The 16745-nt window shown below is 45.4% G+C and overlaps 1 protein-coding gene and 1 long non-coding RNA gene across 2 annotated transcripts in view; one reads left to right on the forward strand and one right to left on the reverse strand.

Annotated features, from left to right (window-relative positions):
* The window catches only part of LOC142567775 (WD repeat and HMG-box DNA-binding protein 1-like), a 350415-nt gene that overhangs the window by 92463 nt on the left and 241207 nt on the right, over positions 1–16745 (reverse strand). The window contains exon 9 of the mRNA XM_075677936.1: positions 16274–16411. Coding sequence (XP_075534051.1) covers positions 16274–16411 — 138 coding nt within the window. The remainder of the gene's footprint in view (positions 1–16273; positions 16412–16745) is intronic.
* LOC142567686 (uncharacterized) lies at positions 3509–7158 on the forward strand. Its single transcript, XR_012825215.1, has 3 exons — positions 3509–3664; positions 4623–4750; positions 6782–7158. It is a non-coding gene; the product is annotated as an uncharacterized LOC142567686 (long non-coding RNA).

Here is a 16745-nt window from a genome sequence, read left to right on the forward strand (position 1 = left end):
GCTCAAATATGTTCACAGATGTTTGTTTTCCTTCATAGTGTGCATGATGGCCTGCGTACCGCACTGTATTTGGAGCCAAGGCCTTTGTCAGGCTATTCGACCTATTGCTTTTGCACCTGTTTCTGTTCCTGTACAGAAGAAAACAAATAAAATGAAAGAAAAGAACTCGTCTGACCCTGTGGCTCTGCGCTAAGGAATTTTGTCTTCGGCTTCTTTTCAGGTGAAATTTCTGAGCACCAGCTCCTTTTCCACCCAGTGCTCATTCATGCTCTTCATTTATTGCGATAGTAATTAGATGGACACTCCAGGGCCATTCGTGCCGTCCCCGTGAGGTTCGGCATACACACTAAACATTTTTACACCCTTGTGGGTGTTAATAGGGGTGCTTTCGGCATTTACACCCATGCCCACACCCTTCTAGCACCCCTTTCGGCCAAAGCACCCTATCACAAGGGTGGATACCACACATAAGGTGTGACTTTGCTCAAAGAAGGGTGTTAAATCGACGCCTGAAGGGTGTTGAACGTATTGATGCATAAATCTGAGTAACGTGTACACGTCCACGCATTGAGCAATGTGTGTATGTATTGCATTTTTAATGCGAAAACGTTTCATGGCCTTTCAGGTAGGAAAGGTGGTGTTCTCCGCAACAACAATCCATACGGGACCCTGCTCATGCCAATCTTGTCATTTCCCTTGAAAGCATTCAGAAAGCATTCAGAACCGCGCCGCCCGTTTTATTCTCCCAAATTATTCACTTCATTCTAGCGTCACGTCCATGAAAAGAACACTAGGTGAACCTGACCTTTGGTTACGTCGCAAATACTTTCGTCTCTGTCTTTTTCATAGAATATGCTAATTTAAACCTTCTCGTAAAGAAAATCTTTTCACCACACCAAGTTCTCGTCTCGCATCGACCATCAACACAAAATTGATGTGCCATTCTTCCTTTTTGCCAAGAACAGCCACTGAATGCAACCGCCTTCCCGCCTCCACAGTCTCAATTTGTGACACCACTAATTCAAGGTCGACGTTCAAATTATCTTATGGTTTGATTTTCTATTTTTGCGCTGCATTGCAATTATTGCATATTTTCACCACTTCTTTCTGTTGTGCCTACTAGGCCTCGAATGTATATAATAAATAAATAAAATGTGAAGTCTTCACCGTCTTGTATGACGTCAGTAGTGATACAGAAGGTAGTAAATACAACAACGTTAAGTATGAGCAATTATGGGTAAATAATGTGAACTAACGTGAATAAGGGTGGAATAAATTGCATTAAGGTTCGTACAAACTATAGCACGGTGGATTACGGGAGATTAAGGTAGAATTGTGAAGAACACGTGACAATGTATGAACGAACGTATCATGGTCACGTGACAATTGCAAGTGTAGATGCGTGAAGCGATTAAGTTTTCCCATTCCTAAGTGACTGTCGATATTTATTCAAGGATTCTGATGTTACTGGCATGACGGCCACTCCAAAAATGTATCATCCAGAAAAAGAACGCCCTTTCACTTACAATTCCATTATCATTATTTTTCATGCTCACAGGAATATTAACATGCAATTAAACACTTCTAGAAAAACTGCAGTAGCAGAGCGAAAACACGAGAGCAACTTGCGCAATTCTGCACTAATATTTCGGTGCCCTTAATAGCCCAACAAAAAGTGGTGAAATGGAAGAAGCTGTTTGGATACATTGCTGAACAAACAGGGACGTGCTGTTAGACGAGCCTCTGCTGTACAATGGCATCAACGTACAATTTGCATGGTGAATCCATAAAGAAGACTTATAGAGGCGAGATCACGTTGGAAGTTCTCAAACCCGAATTTCCACGTACCTTGCCTAATTCATTCAGGGGTTGACTAAGCTACTGATCTGCTTTCTAAGTGCTTTCTAAGTCCTCAAATACAGCTTGTAAGGCTGAGCCTATATATTAAGGGCTGGTGTCGTCAAAGCTCTAATTTCTTATCCAGAGCATACGCACTTGCAAACGCAGTCTTCAGCCTCCTCATGAATGTTTACGCGTCGCTGTCGCACGACCAAGATGTGAGCGTCCTTATCGAGCCATGATATCGCTGAAACTACGCTGTGACCTCGCAAAGTTGCTTCGTTCGGACACAGCGAATAATCTAATCCCGCCAGCAGAAGAGCGCCGATCGTCTCGCTCACGGTCCCGATTTGTGTACTGTACCCTCAGTGATGCAGCACAGACTGCGCCCCCCACCCCAAAATAAAATGCCCGGCACGAAACGTAGTAGCAACTACGCGCCTCACCGCTCTAGTTAGAGACCACAACGAAGCAGCAGCGAACAGGCGGCCGTGCGAGCAAGCAAACCTGTCAGAATAAACGTTCAATTTGCGCGGCCGCCCATGCCCAATGAAAAGCGACCGGAAGTGACGGCCGACGCTGTAGCTGTACCATCACTTCGGCGCGCGGCAGGACGGGAAGGCGGAAGCTGCGCCATCATGCTCGTTTTCGCGTGCGTTCGCGTCGCGCGCTGTGCGAAGTAATTTTAAACGTGTGATTAGTTTTGCGCGCGGGGTAGAAAAAGATGTGGCCCATGCTTTGTATATTACTCGTGCCCCACTTCAAAGCAAAGCGTTCGTACGCACTGGAAGATGGATCCACGAAGGCTGAAACGAGAAGTTGCAACGTGCCAGGTCGGTAGTACTGGCATGATGGAAACTTTCAGGCAAGTGCCCGTTTATTTGGTATTTGTTTTGTTCGCTTTAGAAATATCTCACTGTGATCTCGTAGCATAATTCATAATTCGCTAATGTAAGAGCAAGAGCAGCTGCACTCCTACTAGGGCAAGTTAACTACCTCGATCGCGTCCCGTGTGACTAATGTTTGTCAAATCTACATCGGGCGTGGTGCGCCTGCATAGTTACGCTTTGTTTCTCAGCGCTTGAACGTTCATTGATGTGATTCTCTTGTGCGTTCAGCGCGGCTGCTTGTAATACGGTCGTTCGCACTTCAGTTATATGTGGTCGACCACTTTTGCGTCGCGTAGAAAAAGGACTGGCTTAGCCACCTTTCGAAGGAACCGGCGCGGTATTGGTTCTCCCTGATGCGGTCGCGTGCTGCTGTTGCTGCTTGCCGGACGCCTTCAGCATTTTTTCGGCTCGCTTTGTCTGTGCGTGTGCGCGTGCTCGCGCTCGGCTTGATTTGTGTGTGCGCTCAGCTCAGCTCGCTTTGTGTGTGTGTGTGCGTGCGTGCGTGCGCTCGGCTCGCTGTTTGTGTGTGTGCGCGTGCGTTCAGTACATGCCGGTTTGTATGGGCCGGCGTGTTTGGGCGTGTCTAGTGCGTACGTGTTTTGTGAGTGTGCTGTCTGTGGGTCGCTGTGTGTGCGTGCACGTGTTAGCGTGTCTGCCTGCATGCATGTATGTGTGCTTGTTTGTGTTCATCAATGTGCGCGTGCGCGCTTTTGTGTCTGCGCTTTGAGAGTGCGTATACTTGTGTGTGCGTTTGGGTGCGTTTTTTGTGCGTGCGTATGTATTGCATGAGGCCGGTAGAGTTTTACTCGCAATAAAACTCTTCCGATTTGGTGCAGCGAGTGTTCCCGCCTGAAAGCCGAGCTTGGTTTCAAGCCACCCTGGACAACTGCTGTATGAGGCGCCGTTTCTAGGGAGGACCAGTGGGAAGGCACCAAGTATACGCTTCGTCCTTTTTCCTCCCATGCCCTGATGAATCGATATCCTTGTTTTTTATTGTGAAAGGAACGTTACATCCAGAGCATAAATAAATGATTAAGAAATCTGGTAGTGTGTTTCGCCATTACAATAATTCCGATCTTAAAGACGTGGATTTCCCATTAGCCCACATTTCTTTTGATGCAGACAACCGCTGAAATTGTTAGCGGCAGGTTATTCGAGACGTTCTACGTATATAGCAATTGTCTTCAGGAGCTTTAATGAATTTTGAAAATTTGAAGTGTTGTGCTTTAGAGGTATATACAAGCTTTAGGTCTCCGGGTAATTTGCATGCCCTTCGAGAGCTGTCGCCTATAGCCCTATCGAAATTCGTAACTACAGTTTGGAGCACTGGGGAAGCTAGAAGGCTTGTCCTGGCTCTCGAGAAAGTGTTTAAGCTGGAGGTGTAGGTTGAGGAGTTTGGGGTTGGTAACACAAAGGATTTTTTATGCCTTAGCAGTAGGAGTGACACAGGATAAAAAATGTATGTGTGTCAAGCACAGGAAGCTGCTCATGTGGCAGAAGCATGTGTGTGCGTGTGTGTGTGTGCGCCCATGCATGCGTGCGTGTGTGTGAATTCTCTCCTCAAAAGGGAGTATGTGTGTAAGAGCTATTTCATTGCTGGTCTGTTTGCCAAGAATTGGCAAGAAAACACAATAATCAATTTAACTTGAAATAATAAACTTCAAAGCATACTGGCGTACTGGCGACAGCAGCATACAAGCATACCGCTGTGTGACAATCTTAATGCATGACTGCAACATCTGGAAGGAGGCTTGCTTCTTCTTCAGTAAGCAGCACAAAGTCCCTATTCTTGGCTTTTCTCGTGTAAACCAAAACGAGGCTCATTGCCAATGATCTTGTCTTTTGCTCTAATAGCATTTGTTTATCTTGTACTTAGAGCGTCGTTTCTCACAGGTCATGCAGATGGTAGCAGCAATTTCACAATGCCCAGCCTTGGCGCCCCCCATCAAGAGCAAGCCACTTGCGTTCGCCTTCAGACAGATGGTTAATGTCTTCTTGAAAGCGGTTGAGAAGACAACATTGTAAGTAGATATAGTTGTGTAGGTAATATAATAAGTCAAGTTATAATTTAAAACTCAGGCTCCTTGGCCGCCTAAGCTTGGTATGATGTGCAGTTGCCTGTGGTTGTAAATATTGCCGATGGTACAGTGCATACTGCAGGTATGACTGCTGATCCAAAGTATACATTTGCATTTTCTTGGTGGTCTTTCATAATGAGGATTTTCTTTGTGCAAGAATATTCACAGAATGCCGGGGCATTGTAGCATCATATTCTTTATTGTGCATTCACTGCTAATTTCGTATGACCTTCCTGCTACCAATTTATTTGCAGGAAAGGAATATTTGTTTACTCTCTGCAATGAGCTTGTTATTTGCTCATTGCATTACACTCTTCTACCTTTAATTTATTCCCATATAATTATCAAAACCTTAAAATTTCAGCTGTTTTTATTTTGAATACAATATCAAAATCAAAATGCACCGGATTGCAATCTAGACTGCAAGGGATTTGAAGAAATTGCAAGAAACCAGGACCTCTCGGGAGCGTTAAAAAACGTTTCCGCAGGTAATGTGCCTAATTGTACTGAGCTAGCTGCTCACGAAAATTGCAAGCATATTTCATTTCACATAGTTTTGCAGGATATAGCAGGCCTATCATAGTCTCTGAGCACAACCTTACCTCATTTGCATCATGAAAATGTCTCATGCTTAATTTGGGACAAGTTTTGAAAAATGAATGTATCATAATTTTGAAACTACACAAAGTATTGGTTGAGGCTAGACAGTTTTCAAACAACTTGACCATGTTGAACTTAGCCATTACAGGACGGAAAACATGCACAGGAGCACTCATTCAATGAAATGTGATGCTTGTGGTTATTTTACACATGCAAAATGTACTTTTAAGCGAGAGAGGGCAGGTAGCCAATTTACAACCATTGTGACTCATGCGGGTAGGAGCAACACAGGATGAGAAATGGTTGTGTCTCTGAGGTTCATTGAATATGTGAAAACTCATATATAGTACCCTTCCCCCCCCCTATGAGGGGTAACCGTGCAATATGTTTTGGGCAAGAAAGACGATTGTTCTAGGAGACAAGAAATTTCAGGCTCTAGTTGAGAGGCTACAGAAAGAAGGACCATGTAAATAGTCACAGATTAACATAGACTGCATCGGAGTGGCATCACAGTTTAGAGCATGAGGACGGATCATAAGTTTAAATAAGGGAATACTACTTGTCAGTGCATTGCTAAGCTAACCCATTGAAAGAAGGGGGCGTGCTCTAAGAAAAATAGTTGACAACACATGCTAAATTTTCGAGGAAAGTATGCCAAAATGTCCATTCTTACTAAATTAGTAAATAAGAAATACACGATAAATTTTAGGATGCAGAAAGTGTCTAATAAACTGCATTGGAGAGTTGGATATTGTTGGGCTGGATGCATGTATTGCAGGGCAAATGAGAATGCCAGTGGGGATTCCCTCATTTTCATTTTGTATGCACTCTCTGTAAAACAGTTCTCTTTGTCTCCTAGTGTAATAATGTTGTGTAAAAACAGTCATTTTTTAATGCCTTGTGCATTTCACTCTTAATGTGCCATATCCCGTAAGCTTCTCACCTGCAGTACTTATAAAGTGTAATGCAGATATATTGCAGATTTCATAATGTCAATTTTGTATTAAGGTCACATACACACTCTTGGACAAATGTCTGTTGTTGAGAGATGTCATTTGTAGTCTTTAAACTTTATTCACTCTTATTTTCTATGGTGAAAAGGATACTGTAAATTTATGTTTTTGCTGCTGTATGTGCCTTGTGTTCACAATGATAGTGGTTTAGCATTCACAGTAACATGCAATTCCTCAATTTGCAAAATAGAAACTTCTACCTTTCACTTGTCTTGCCCAGTTGCCTGAGTGGTGCATTCTGCCCAGTCACATTAAGTTTGTTACTTTGAGGAGCTTGTTGCTTTATCAAATTTTCCGCAAAGTACATGTGTAATTGCACGGACTGAATTCTCATGATTCTCTTCTTATGTTGCTAATGCAGGATGCAAGATTCCAGCAATGCCATGCGCTGCATGTATTGGTCAAGATGCTCAGAGAATGGAGTCCCTGCACCTCGTGGTTAACCGTGAACATTTCTTTTTCTTTTGGAAAGCTAAAGGCCATTTGCTGCATCACTTGCATTTTTGCAGCTCAGATGTGTACTATATTTTTCTAATTTCGAATCAATATTGGCTGTTCAGTATAAAAAATGACGTACAGCGTGAAGGACAAGGACTGCGAGAGACACTCCACTGACTTTCAACAATATTTTATTGCGTTGCCACATCGTGTGTGTATACACAGAGGGGTCATGCGCAGAAAATGAAAGCCAGTCACAAGGGGTGTTCTAACAGCAAGTCATTGTAAAAAGAACATGGTCACTTGAAAAAAAACATCACAATTTCTATCTGTTTAGATACAAAATTTCACTAGGGGTCAGCGTGATAGAGAGGGCACTAACGCACACACTACCCAGTTTTCTGGTGAAATCAGCTTCAATAATTTACCGGGTGAGCTGTGTCTCGCTAAAACTTCCGTATCTTAAAGAGGGGCATGCAGCCGCAGTCCCGGCAATGAATGCCCAAGTGGCCTTGAACAGTGTTATTGACGTTGTTGTAGTGCTCTCTTAAACGATCATTTAGGCGCCTGCCTATCTGTCCAATATATTTACTGCCTCAAAATGGGAATTTGGGAAACCACATTCGTTGCACACATCGCAAAACGTTTTCTGTGCCCGGCAGAGCAACAACTCTGACGTGATTTAGGCGCGTTTACACACTTACAGAGCCTTGCCAGCTTTTCCGGGGCTGAGAAAAGGACTGATTTCTGCAGGTTCCCTAATCTTTTTTAGCCTATGGGAGACATCATGAACATACGGTAGCACTGCAAACCTGTGTCTTTCAACCGGCTGGTTCCTTGACCGAGCGCGCTCATCATGTTTTGTGCACTTCAGAAGCTGTTCCGCTATGGCTGAAATTAAGGCCAAAGGGTAGCCAACCCAAGAAAGGCAATCAGCCTGTGCAGCAACGCTATGTTGCATCTCGTGTGAGCAAGATTTATTGAGGCTGTTAAGGAGGCAAAGCTTTACAATATCTCATTTGACTTTGTTGGACAGACAGGCAGGCGCCTAAACAATCATTTAGGAGAGCACGATAACAACGTCCATAACACTGTACAAGGCCACTTCGGCATCCATTGCTGGGACTGCGGCTGCGTGCCCCTCTTTGAAGGTACGGAAGCTTTAGCGAGACACAGGTCAACCGGGTAACTATAGAAGCAGATTCCACTAGAAAACTGGTTAGTGTGTGCGTTAGTGACCCCTCTATCGTGCTGACCCCTAGTGAAGTCTTGTATCTCAACAGATAGAAATTCTCATGTTTATTTTTTTCAAAGGACGATGCTCTTAGTACAGTCACTTGCTGTTAGACACCCCTTGTGACTCATATTCTGCGCATGCCCACTTTTGTACAAATACACATGATGTGGCAACGTAATTAAATATTGTTGGAAGTCAGCGCAGTCTGTCATCTCTCGCAGTTCTTGTCATTGAAGCTGTACGTAGTTTTATCTCATTAATTGCAAACTATCCCAAGAAACTACCCTTGTTCAGTATAATTATAATGTTTGATACGACCATTTGCTGGCAAATGTTAACAGTGTGATATTTAACTTGAACTTTTGCATGACTGCCTATGCCTGTGTTCTTTTAGTAACCAGAGTATGGCTAATTTATTAAACCATATTTGCTAATTTGCATGCTCACATGCTATAGCATGCCTTAATCTTGAATTACTGCATCTAAGTGCAAATAATTTAGAAATTTACTATGTATTTTAAAACACTCCACATTTTGTGCTCAGCAAAATCGTTTAATCAACAGTGGTTTGTTTTTATCAGGCCTCCTACTGCACTTTGCACCCAGGCACTAGTAGATGTGGAATATGCACTCTTGATTTATAGTAAGAAGAGAACCTATTTTCAAACTACATATTGCATATGTACCAGTGCCTTAGAGTTGCAAAACAAAAATTTATAGAAACTGGTATTGTAGTTAGAAAAACCGCTACACAGCACCTTTAGCCCACAGAACTCTCGTTTCACAAAAGAGGACAAACTATGTAGGCACTAAAAAATTCTACGTATTTTTTGTGCTCAAGTAACCTTGTTGGAAATAGAAAATTAGCAATAAGGCTCCTGGCATAAACCTCACTTAAAGCATGTCTATGCTTGGAAAGTATTGTTTCAGTCTGAAAAATGTTGGCCAGTTATGCTTTACATCGACTTTCCAAACTTTTCATAATGCTTTGCAATTACATTAGTGTACAAAATAACAGGTGTCTTTCTTGTGCGTTTGCTCTGCATTTCAATTGCTTTCCTAATTCACCTTTGCAATATGCCTTTTCTTAAAGCATCAAAACTTGAATTTTCATTCACTGGAGCCTAATACTAAAAATTTATTCCTTTATGTGGCCCAAAACACTGCGAATCAACCCAGGCTCTTTCAGTGCCGCTATACATAGTTTCTTCTCTAATAACAGATTTGATCAATACATATATTTTAGGTACCTTTGTGGGGAATGTACATGTTCTTGTACTTACCGATGTGTTTGGTGATTGTGCATGTTTATATTTCATGTGATTTATGTATATGTTGTACTCTGTATTGCAGCATGCAATAAATATATTTGCGTTTTCTTGAAAATGCAGCATATATCTTACCAGTCTGTGTTGCATGTTATTTGGATATGGAAATCGTGATAACCTTGGTGTTGATATACATGCTCAAAAGTGTCAAGTTTGCTAGGTTGTATTTGTGCAGCGAAGACAGGTTTTCCAATATACACCATGAATTACTAATATGTAATGTGATCCACACGTATAGGTGTTGTGTATGCCCATCGAAGCTTCAAGGCCGGCTGTTCGACAGTGCGTTTGGTAGCCGAACTTGAACCTTCTGGCACACGCAATAGTTGCGCGTGGATCGCTGTACATAGTAGTAATTGAAGGCGTGTACTGCCGAATCTGCCTTCCATACACGCTAGAAATAAAAGGGTGTACACCCTTCCAACACCCACACAGATGGGTGTTAATTTGGACGAGCACCCTTGCACCCTAAATTTATTTTGCTGGACACCCTTCCTTTAGGGTGCTATAGTGGCACCCCAACTGTAGGGTGTAGACAACAGCACCCTTAGGGTGTTCGTCTGGCGACAAACTGATTTACACCCTTAAGGGTGTTAAAATGTTTAGTGTGTAGGGTCGAAGGGCGATAAGATTGTCGCTGCGCGCCATATGCTGTATGTGCGAGGTAAAATTGGCTTGCTCTCTCCTGCCGCGAGAAAGGCACGGGGGTGACGCGAGGTGTGAGGAGGGGGCGCTCTTCTGACGCTGCTGCTTATACGCCTCGTGCACCGCCTATTGGCGGCGAGGAGTTACGGAGTCGCCATCTATCGGAAGCGCCTCGCTGGCATAATATGAGGGATCACGTGGCGCGCTCCTCATAGGTTTTGCCGTCAGCGCTCACTGAAAACACCACGCGCGAGCTCGCCCGGATATTTCTGTAAGTATTTACGAAACGAGAGAATTTTTTACTGTCTAAATAATAAACTTGGGCAAACTGAAAGCACAGAATCGTTTACAGACGCTGTCTCTTTACCGAATACGTACAGTGAACGCCACTGTGCCCGGTCGCCGCGATGGAGTCTCCCGAACCGCCTTCTTGCGTGAAAGGTAGGTAAACGCTGAGAGCAAACTATGTGAAATATGTTCTTATAGTATTTTTATAACTAAATGGAGCGTAACAGAATGAAGCCTCAATGCAGCGATCGCACAGATTCGCAGCGACCGACTGCGCGTCTGCATGCTTGTCCGCGTACTGTTTCGCTTTCCCCGCGTGCGTGTTTTCGCGCCGTGTCATAAGCTTTAGCCGGCGGAATATGAGCATTTGACAGCATACAAGCCACCATTGTTGCGTGGGCGCTATCAGAGCTATTCAAAAATAATTTCATTGCAGAGGCTTCGACGCCTACGGGGACTGTGATGTGCCGTCGCGACGATTCAATGTTTTTTTCTTCTAAATTCTTGGACGTTTCAATATTATTTCTCGAGTTGCGCCGCACTGCATGTTTATTGGTGTTCTCAGCGTGCGATTTCCCGCTGCTTCTTTCTTTCTAATCCAGTGCATTAATCCATAACACGAATATGACCACATGCCATTCTTTTTTATTGTGCTTCTTACCGCTCCCTTTCCATTCCAGTGAACTTGCCAGTATTTATAGCATCGATAAGTTCATAGACCAAACCGTCATGACATTAGTCGGGCAGCGGACTCGGGCGAGCGTCTCAGTGCGCGTTTTCCGAACATCGCAGACCCGGCGCCGTAGCAGAAATCTTCCTCGCGTCTGTGCTTGCTGCATACCCGAGTTGTAGCCGATGACTGTTTGCCGGTTTTATGTTTCGCGAGCCAAGCTTTACGCAGATTCTTGTCCTGCGGTTACGTGTGAACAAGGCTGACACCGGGCTCCGTTGCGTAAGTCCGCCACTGCGGCACCGAGCAGTAGCCTACCATGTTGCGCGCCTTCAAAGGCGGCCACTACCTATTGAAGTGCTTTCAAACGTTGCAAAGGAGACAGTCGAAGCGGGAAAATCTCGCCACTAAATGAGGACCGCAGCATACGAGGGAATTTAAACTCTCGTTTTCAGCTCGCTTCGGCGCTCCCGAAGCAGCCGACGCGGCCGCTATGTTCACGTGATCCCCAATAGAACGTCACGCCGACGGTGGCGCCAGCTTTTCCAGTGGTGGAGCTCGAGGCCAATAGAGGCACTGAAAGCCACCTAGCCGACGCTTCAACAGTACACGCGGGAGCAGTAGCAGACGACAACCCTTTGCAGCAAGAATGGCTGAAGTTTGCGGCTGAGATTTCTCCTTTGTTCGGGTGCCAGGCTGCTTCTTCTGCGGTGACAGCTGTAGGGAAGATGCTGACCTCTGTACGAGCGGGTATGAACACGATGTTACCGGTGTTTGGGACAACATGGTCCACATACGTGCAAGGTGTGTCCCGCAGACAAACGCCTTGAACCCCATTTACATGACGTGGAGCTCATGTTCACTAGCCGATAAATTTTGTTGAGTGATGCAATCTCTCAATGGTTTTTTTTATTCTGTCCTTGCCGCAATGCTGCTTCTGTACCTGAATAATAAGCACCCGTCGTTAGTGCAGACTTATATCAAACAAATCCGCACGGTGCAATCTCTGCATATGCCGTTGTGATTTTTCTGCCGATGAATACATGTGACATCACCGAATAAGTGCAGTTGAAGTTGCCTCAAGAAGAGTAATTGGCAATTTATTGGTGGAAACGTGTACACTAGCCAACGAAGTCACCAAACACCTGTACCTGAATAATAAGCACCCGTCGTTAGTGCAGACTTATATCAAACAAATCCGCACGGTGCAATCTCTGCATATGCCGTTGTGATTTTTCTGCCGATGAATACATGTGACATCACCGAATAAGTGCAGTTGAAGTTGCCTCAAGAAGAGTAATTGGCAATTTATTGGTGGAAACGCGTACACTAGCCAACGAAGTCACCAAACACACGGGTTAATAAAAGCGCGTGTTAGTGCTGTACTGCCGATGCAATTCTGCTGCATACGCCGATGAACTACCGTTTCCGCTGCAGTTCGTGCAATTTTAAATTCCCCAAGGGAGCTGCTTGGAAACGTACAACGCTAAAGACTAACTTTTCAGTGCTTTTTTATAGTACTAGAGAGACGTGCCACATGATGTAGTTAAAGGCAGAGCAGCGCCAGTCAAAGTAAATGAGTACTGGCGGCAAGGCCCGGTTTAGTCGTCTGCAGCGTAAGTATAAGAAAGAATTCAGTTGAGTGCAAAACTCACATGCAAGAAGGGACTACGTTGTGAAACAAACAAATCAATCGGCGTGTTAAGTTTGCTCAGGCAGCATCGAGGTGTGATGACTTCCCAAACGGGACGCGAACTTTTCAGCGAGAAATGGAACAAAAATACCATATGCAGCAGCTATTAGCAGTTCTCGCCCTGAACTACCTATTTTCTTAACACATTTCCAAAAACGCAAACAATATCTAAGATGCCCTCGGGCGAAAGGAATAAAGCTGTTAAAGAAGCACTTCCTTGGTATCATTCCGATAAGACACAGCGTGATTTATACCCTTTACAAACAAGGTAGGGTGAAAACTTCGCAGCTCAAAAGAATCGACAAGAGTTATGCATGGAGCAACTAGCAACTGTTAAATATGTGCGAAGCCACGCATAAAATAGATGTAAAAACATGAAGTGCGCCACAGCTGGTGCGAGGATTTACCGCGCCACATGAAACCAACAATTTCAGTTCTTGCAAACTTCAGGAGCTTCAACATACAACGCAATGCCCTCGTGCAGTCGTGCTGCCTAGCTAGCGCAACGCGGTAAACAAGCGGAAAACAGTATAAGCGGCAAACAGCATTCCGAACTTTAGCGAAATGCCTTTAAACCTCATGCTGCACTGCAGACGAACTTCGTTGCTCACACGTCTTACTATGATCGAGTGGAAAAAAAATTACCGACGATTACGTTACTTCCTTATGCGAAATTTGAGCGCAGCAAATAAGCCGTTTCACCTTTTGGATAGAATGAGGCAAAGAAATCGAGCAACACATGTATGCGCTATCACATAATTTTTTTTTTATTTTTCACACGTATTCCTTTAACAAAGACTCCACTAACAGTTCTTGACAGTCATGAAGGAAGCTTTGTGGTCGGAGAAATAGACTGATATATGTTCGACTTGGTACACCAATGCTTGATTCTCAAAGACGAGATCTATACAAGTGCCTCGCCAGGTTGTCACAGCCGTGGGGGAAGCAGAGGCTAAGCGCCGCCGCCGAGAAGACCTTGCCGTTCGCGCCGCCGAAGCGGAGGCTCATCGCCGCCGTCGAGAGCAACCAGCAGTAAGCGAGGCTGAAGCAGAAGCTCATCGCCGCCGCCGAGAAGACCCTGCAGTTCGCGCCGCCGAAGCGGAGGCTCATCGCCGCCGTCGAGAGCAACCAGCAGTAAGCGGAAGCGGAGGGGGGCGGCGTGTACACCCAGCGGCAAACGATGGGGGCAGAAGCGCGCGCAGCAAGCGGACAACACGATAAAGGGAGGAGGGAAGAGATAGCAGCGACTGACTGATGCCGCTGACGGCGATAGTGAGTCAACCCCAGCTATCCGCCACACAAGAACAGGGGGGGGGGACCCTTTCCTCCTCTTTCTGCATGGCAGCGACGGTGTTCTATGCAGTCACGTTATCTTGACTCTCTAGCGGCGTCAGCGGCATCCAGCGGTATCAGTCGGTCGCTGCTAGCGCTGGGGGGATGAAAGGGGGGCGGAGCTGGTTACGAGGCCGACGACAACGCCGACGACGACGACGACGCGAAACCCAGGAACGGACGCCAAAGAGCTGCGCTCTAAAAACACCGACGAGACAAAGGAAAGGATGAGAAGAAGAAATTTCCCTTCGAAGCGACGATCTATTTTTGCTACCATTGCTTGCGCTGATGAGGCTTTGCCAGGAATGATTACAACCGTATCGCCGGCACGTTTTCACCGGTATTTGAGCCCCCCACCCTGCAAGAATTATTCTTCGACATTCCCTGAAGATTTGGCCATCCCACGCGCGCGAATGGTGATGCCTATATTGCTCTGAAAACGCGAATAAGACAGAGAAGCACGATCAACGACACTACAAACTACGGCGCGCGCTAGGCTCCTCTCCCCCGTGTTCTGGGAACGGCCGCCACCAGAGGCGCGTCCCTCGGCGTGCACGGCGCGTATAGTGCGGCCGTGCGGGTGCCTTATCTCGAAAGCGATCTGCGACGTGACCAAAGCGCGTGCCTTCACGGGCCTAATCTTCAAAAGGGTCTGCGATGTTTGCAGAGTGCGCGCAATGCCAGTAGCTTCGTATGCGCTGCGCTTTCGACATTTCGTTCGCATTGAAGGGAGAGATGCACGAAGGTAAATTCGATAGTTGCCGCGATTCCTTACTCGCGGTTTACGCCGTCATCGAGTGGGTTGTGCTCATGCTTAGCTTTGCGCGCGTGAAACCGTGTTTTTTAATTTAGTTAAAACACGTTGGCAGAATGGTTGGTATGAATCCATGATGCAATGCATAAGTCGGACTCAACGACGACTTAAAAATAAGGAGACACACAGAAACAGCGCTGTCTCAGTGTGTCGCGTTCTTCCTGCGTCCTCGTTCGGTCGCGCTTACAAATTGTCATTCTTAATTTGGTTACTAAGGAAGGTTTACAAGTTCATACGGGCTATAGAACTACCATTCTTACTTTGTATAGCTATCAATTTGCTATCGCAATCGGTGCTTCGCCTTCAGGGCGAAACTGCGACTTTTTCTGTAAAACCATCTTTTCATAGCCTTGGAATGATTCGGCTGTTATTTTATGGATGTAATTTAACACCGCATCGCCTTCCAGTTCGTTTCCTTCTTCGTCTAGGATATGTTGTTGTAGTGTTCCAGCCTTCTGCTTTATGTGGTTCCAAAATATTCCAGGTGCGCCCTTCCTTTTTCACGGCGGCTTGGATGGATGGATGGATGTTATGAGCGTCCCCTTTGGAACGGGGTGGTGGGTTGCGCCACCAAGCTCTTGCTACTATACTGCCTAATGTCCTACCTAGCCAAAAAGAAGAAGAAAAAAAAAAACACGAACTCCCACAACCGAATTTCCTGATCCTCTATAGTGAACTTTGCTTTTGTACGTCTCCATTTTTCGTCGTTTCCCTACTTTTCGTCGCCAAACGTTCCAATCGCAGATGCCATCCGGTGTTCGCGCACGCCTTTCGCCGTTATTGGCTGCCCGGAGAGACCACGCAGCACCCATGGTCAGGAAATCCCGGCGAGGTTCGCAATGAAGAGCTGCGTTCTTAAAAAGATTTTTCGTGTCGGTCTTCCAAAACATGTCTGACATTTTATGCGTCTATTTTGTGCTGCGACAATGGATATATATTTCTTCCAAGTATTCAGACGATGCGAGGTTTGCGCATGGAACTGTGTACTTTTTATAATTTATTTATTTATTTTATTTCGCAATAACCGTAAAGGCCCTATAAGGAGGGTATTATATAGGGTAAATGTTACATCGGTGAGGCAAAGAACAGTGAATAAATCTAATTACAACATAAGAACACAACTGGGATAAAATTATCCGAATTGATAAAGCGGCCGCCCAGTTCTGAAGCTGGGCGGCTGCTTGAACTGTGACAGAAACATTACATTGCGCTTACATTAGACGAACAAATCTGCAAGCAGTGAGAAACGAAATATTTGAAATTTTCAGCTGCCCTCTAACGTGTTGCTCGTGATTTCTTCACTCGTCAAATAAATTTCAACTGACCAGCTTTCAACATCCGATGTCAGTGTTTTCATAATATACCTATCGCTCTAGTTTCAGTAGCCTTGCGGAACCTTTATGCCTACCTGGAACCTCTGGAGCAGCAGTTTGTCCCTGTTGCGGCAAGCAATGCCGTAGCCTTGCCGGGCGCGGCAGGTGACTTGGCCTTCGCACCTTTCGCGAAGGAGGGCCTCAACTCGGCGGCAGGCCATAGTAAGTTCAACCTGCGCACGGAGCCAAAAGTTTTGAAATGTAAACGTTTATGCTTAGTCGCAGGAACATTAATCACAAACCGGCTGCGGACGCAACGCGTTCAGATACATTCGGCAATTTTTGACAGATCGTGACTCCTACATTAAAATCCAGGACACTGAACACGGTCCCTTCCGACTTGGAACCAGAGGAACACCATAGGGTGCAGTGCTGTCTCCTTTCCTATTCAATCTGGCTATGATGCACCTGCCGGCCCAATTGGGTGCTGTCGCTGGTGTGCAGCATGCGCTGTATGCCGACGACATCACCCTGTGGGCCACGCAGGGCTCCCTCGGAGACATTGAG

Source organism: Dermacentor variabilis, unplaced genomic scaffold (assembly GCF_050947875.1).
Source record: "Dermacentor variabilis isolate Ectoservices unplaced genomic scaffold, ASM5094787v1 scaffold_14, whole genome shotgun sequence".
In the NCBI taxonomy this organism is placed as follows: domain Eukaryota; kingdom Metazoa; phylum Arthropoda; class Arachnida; order Ixodida; family Ixodidae; genus Dermacentor; species Dermacentor variabilis.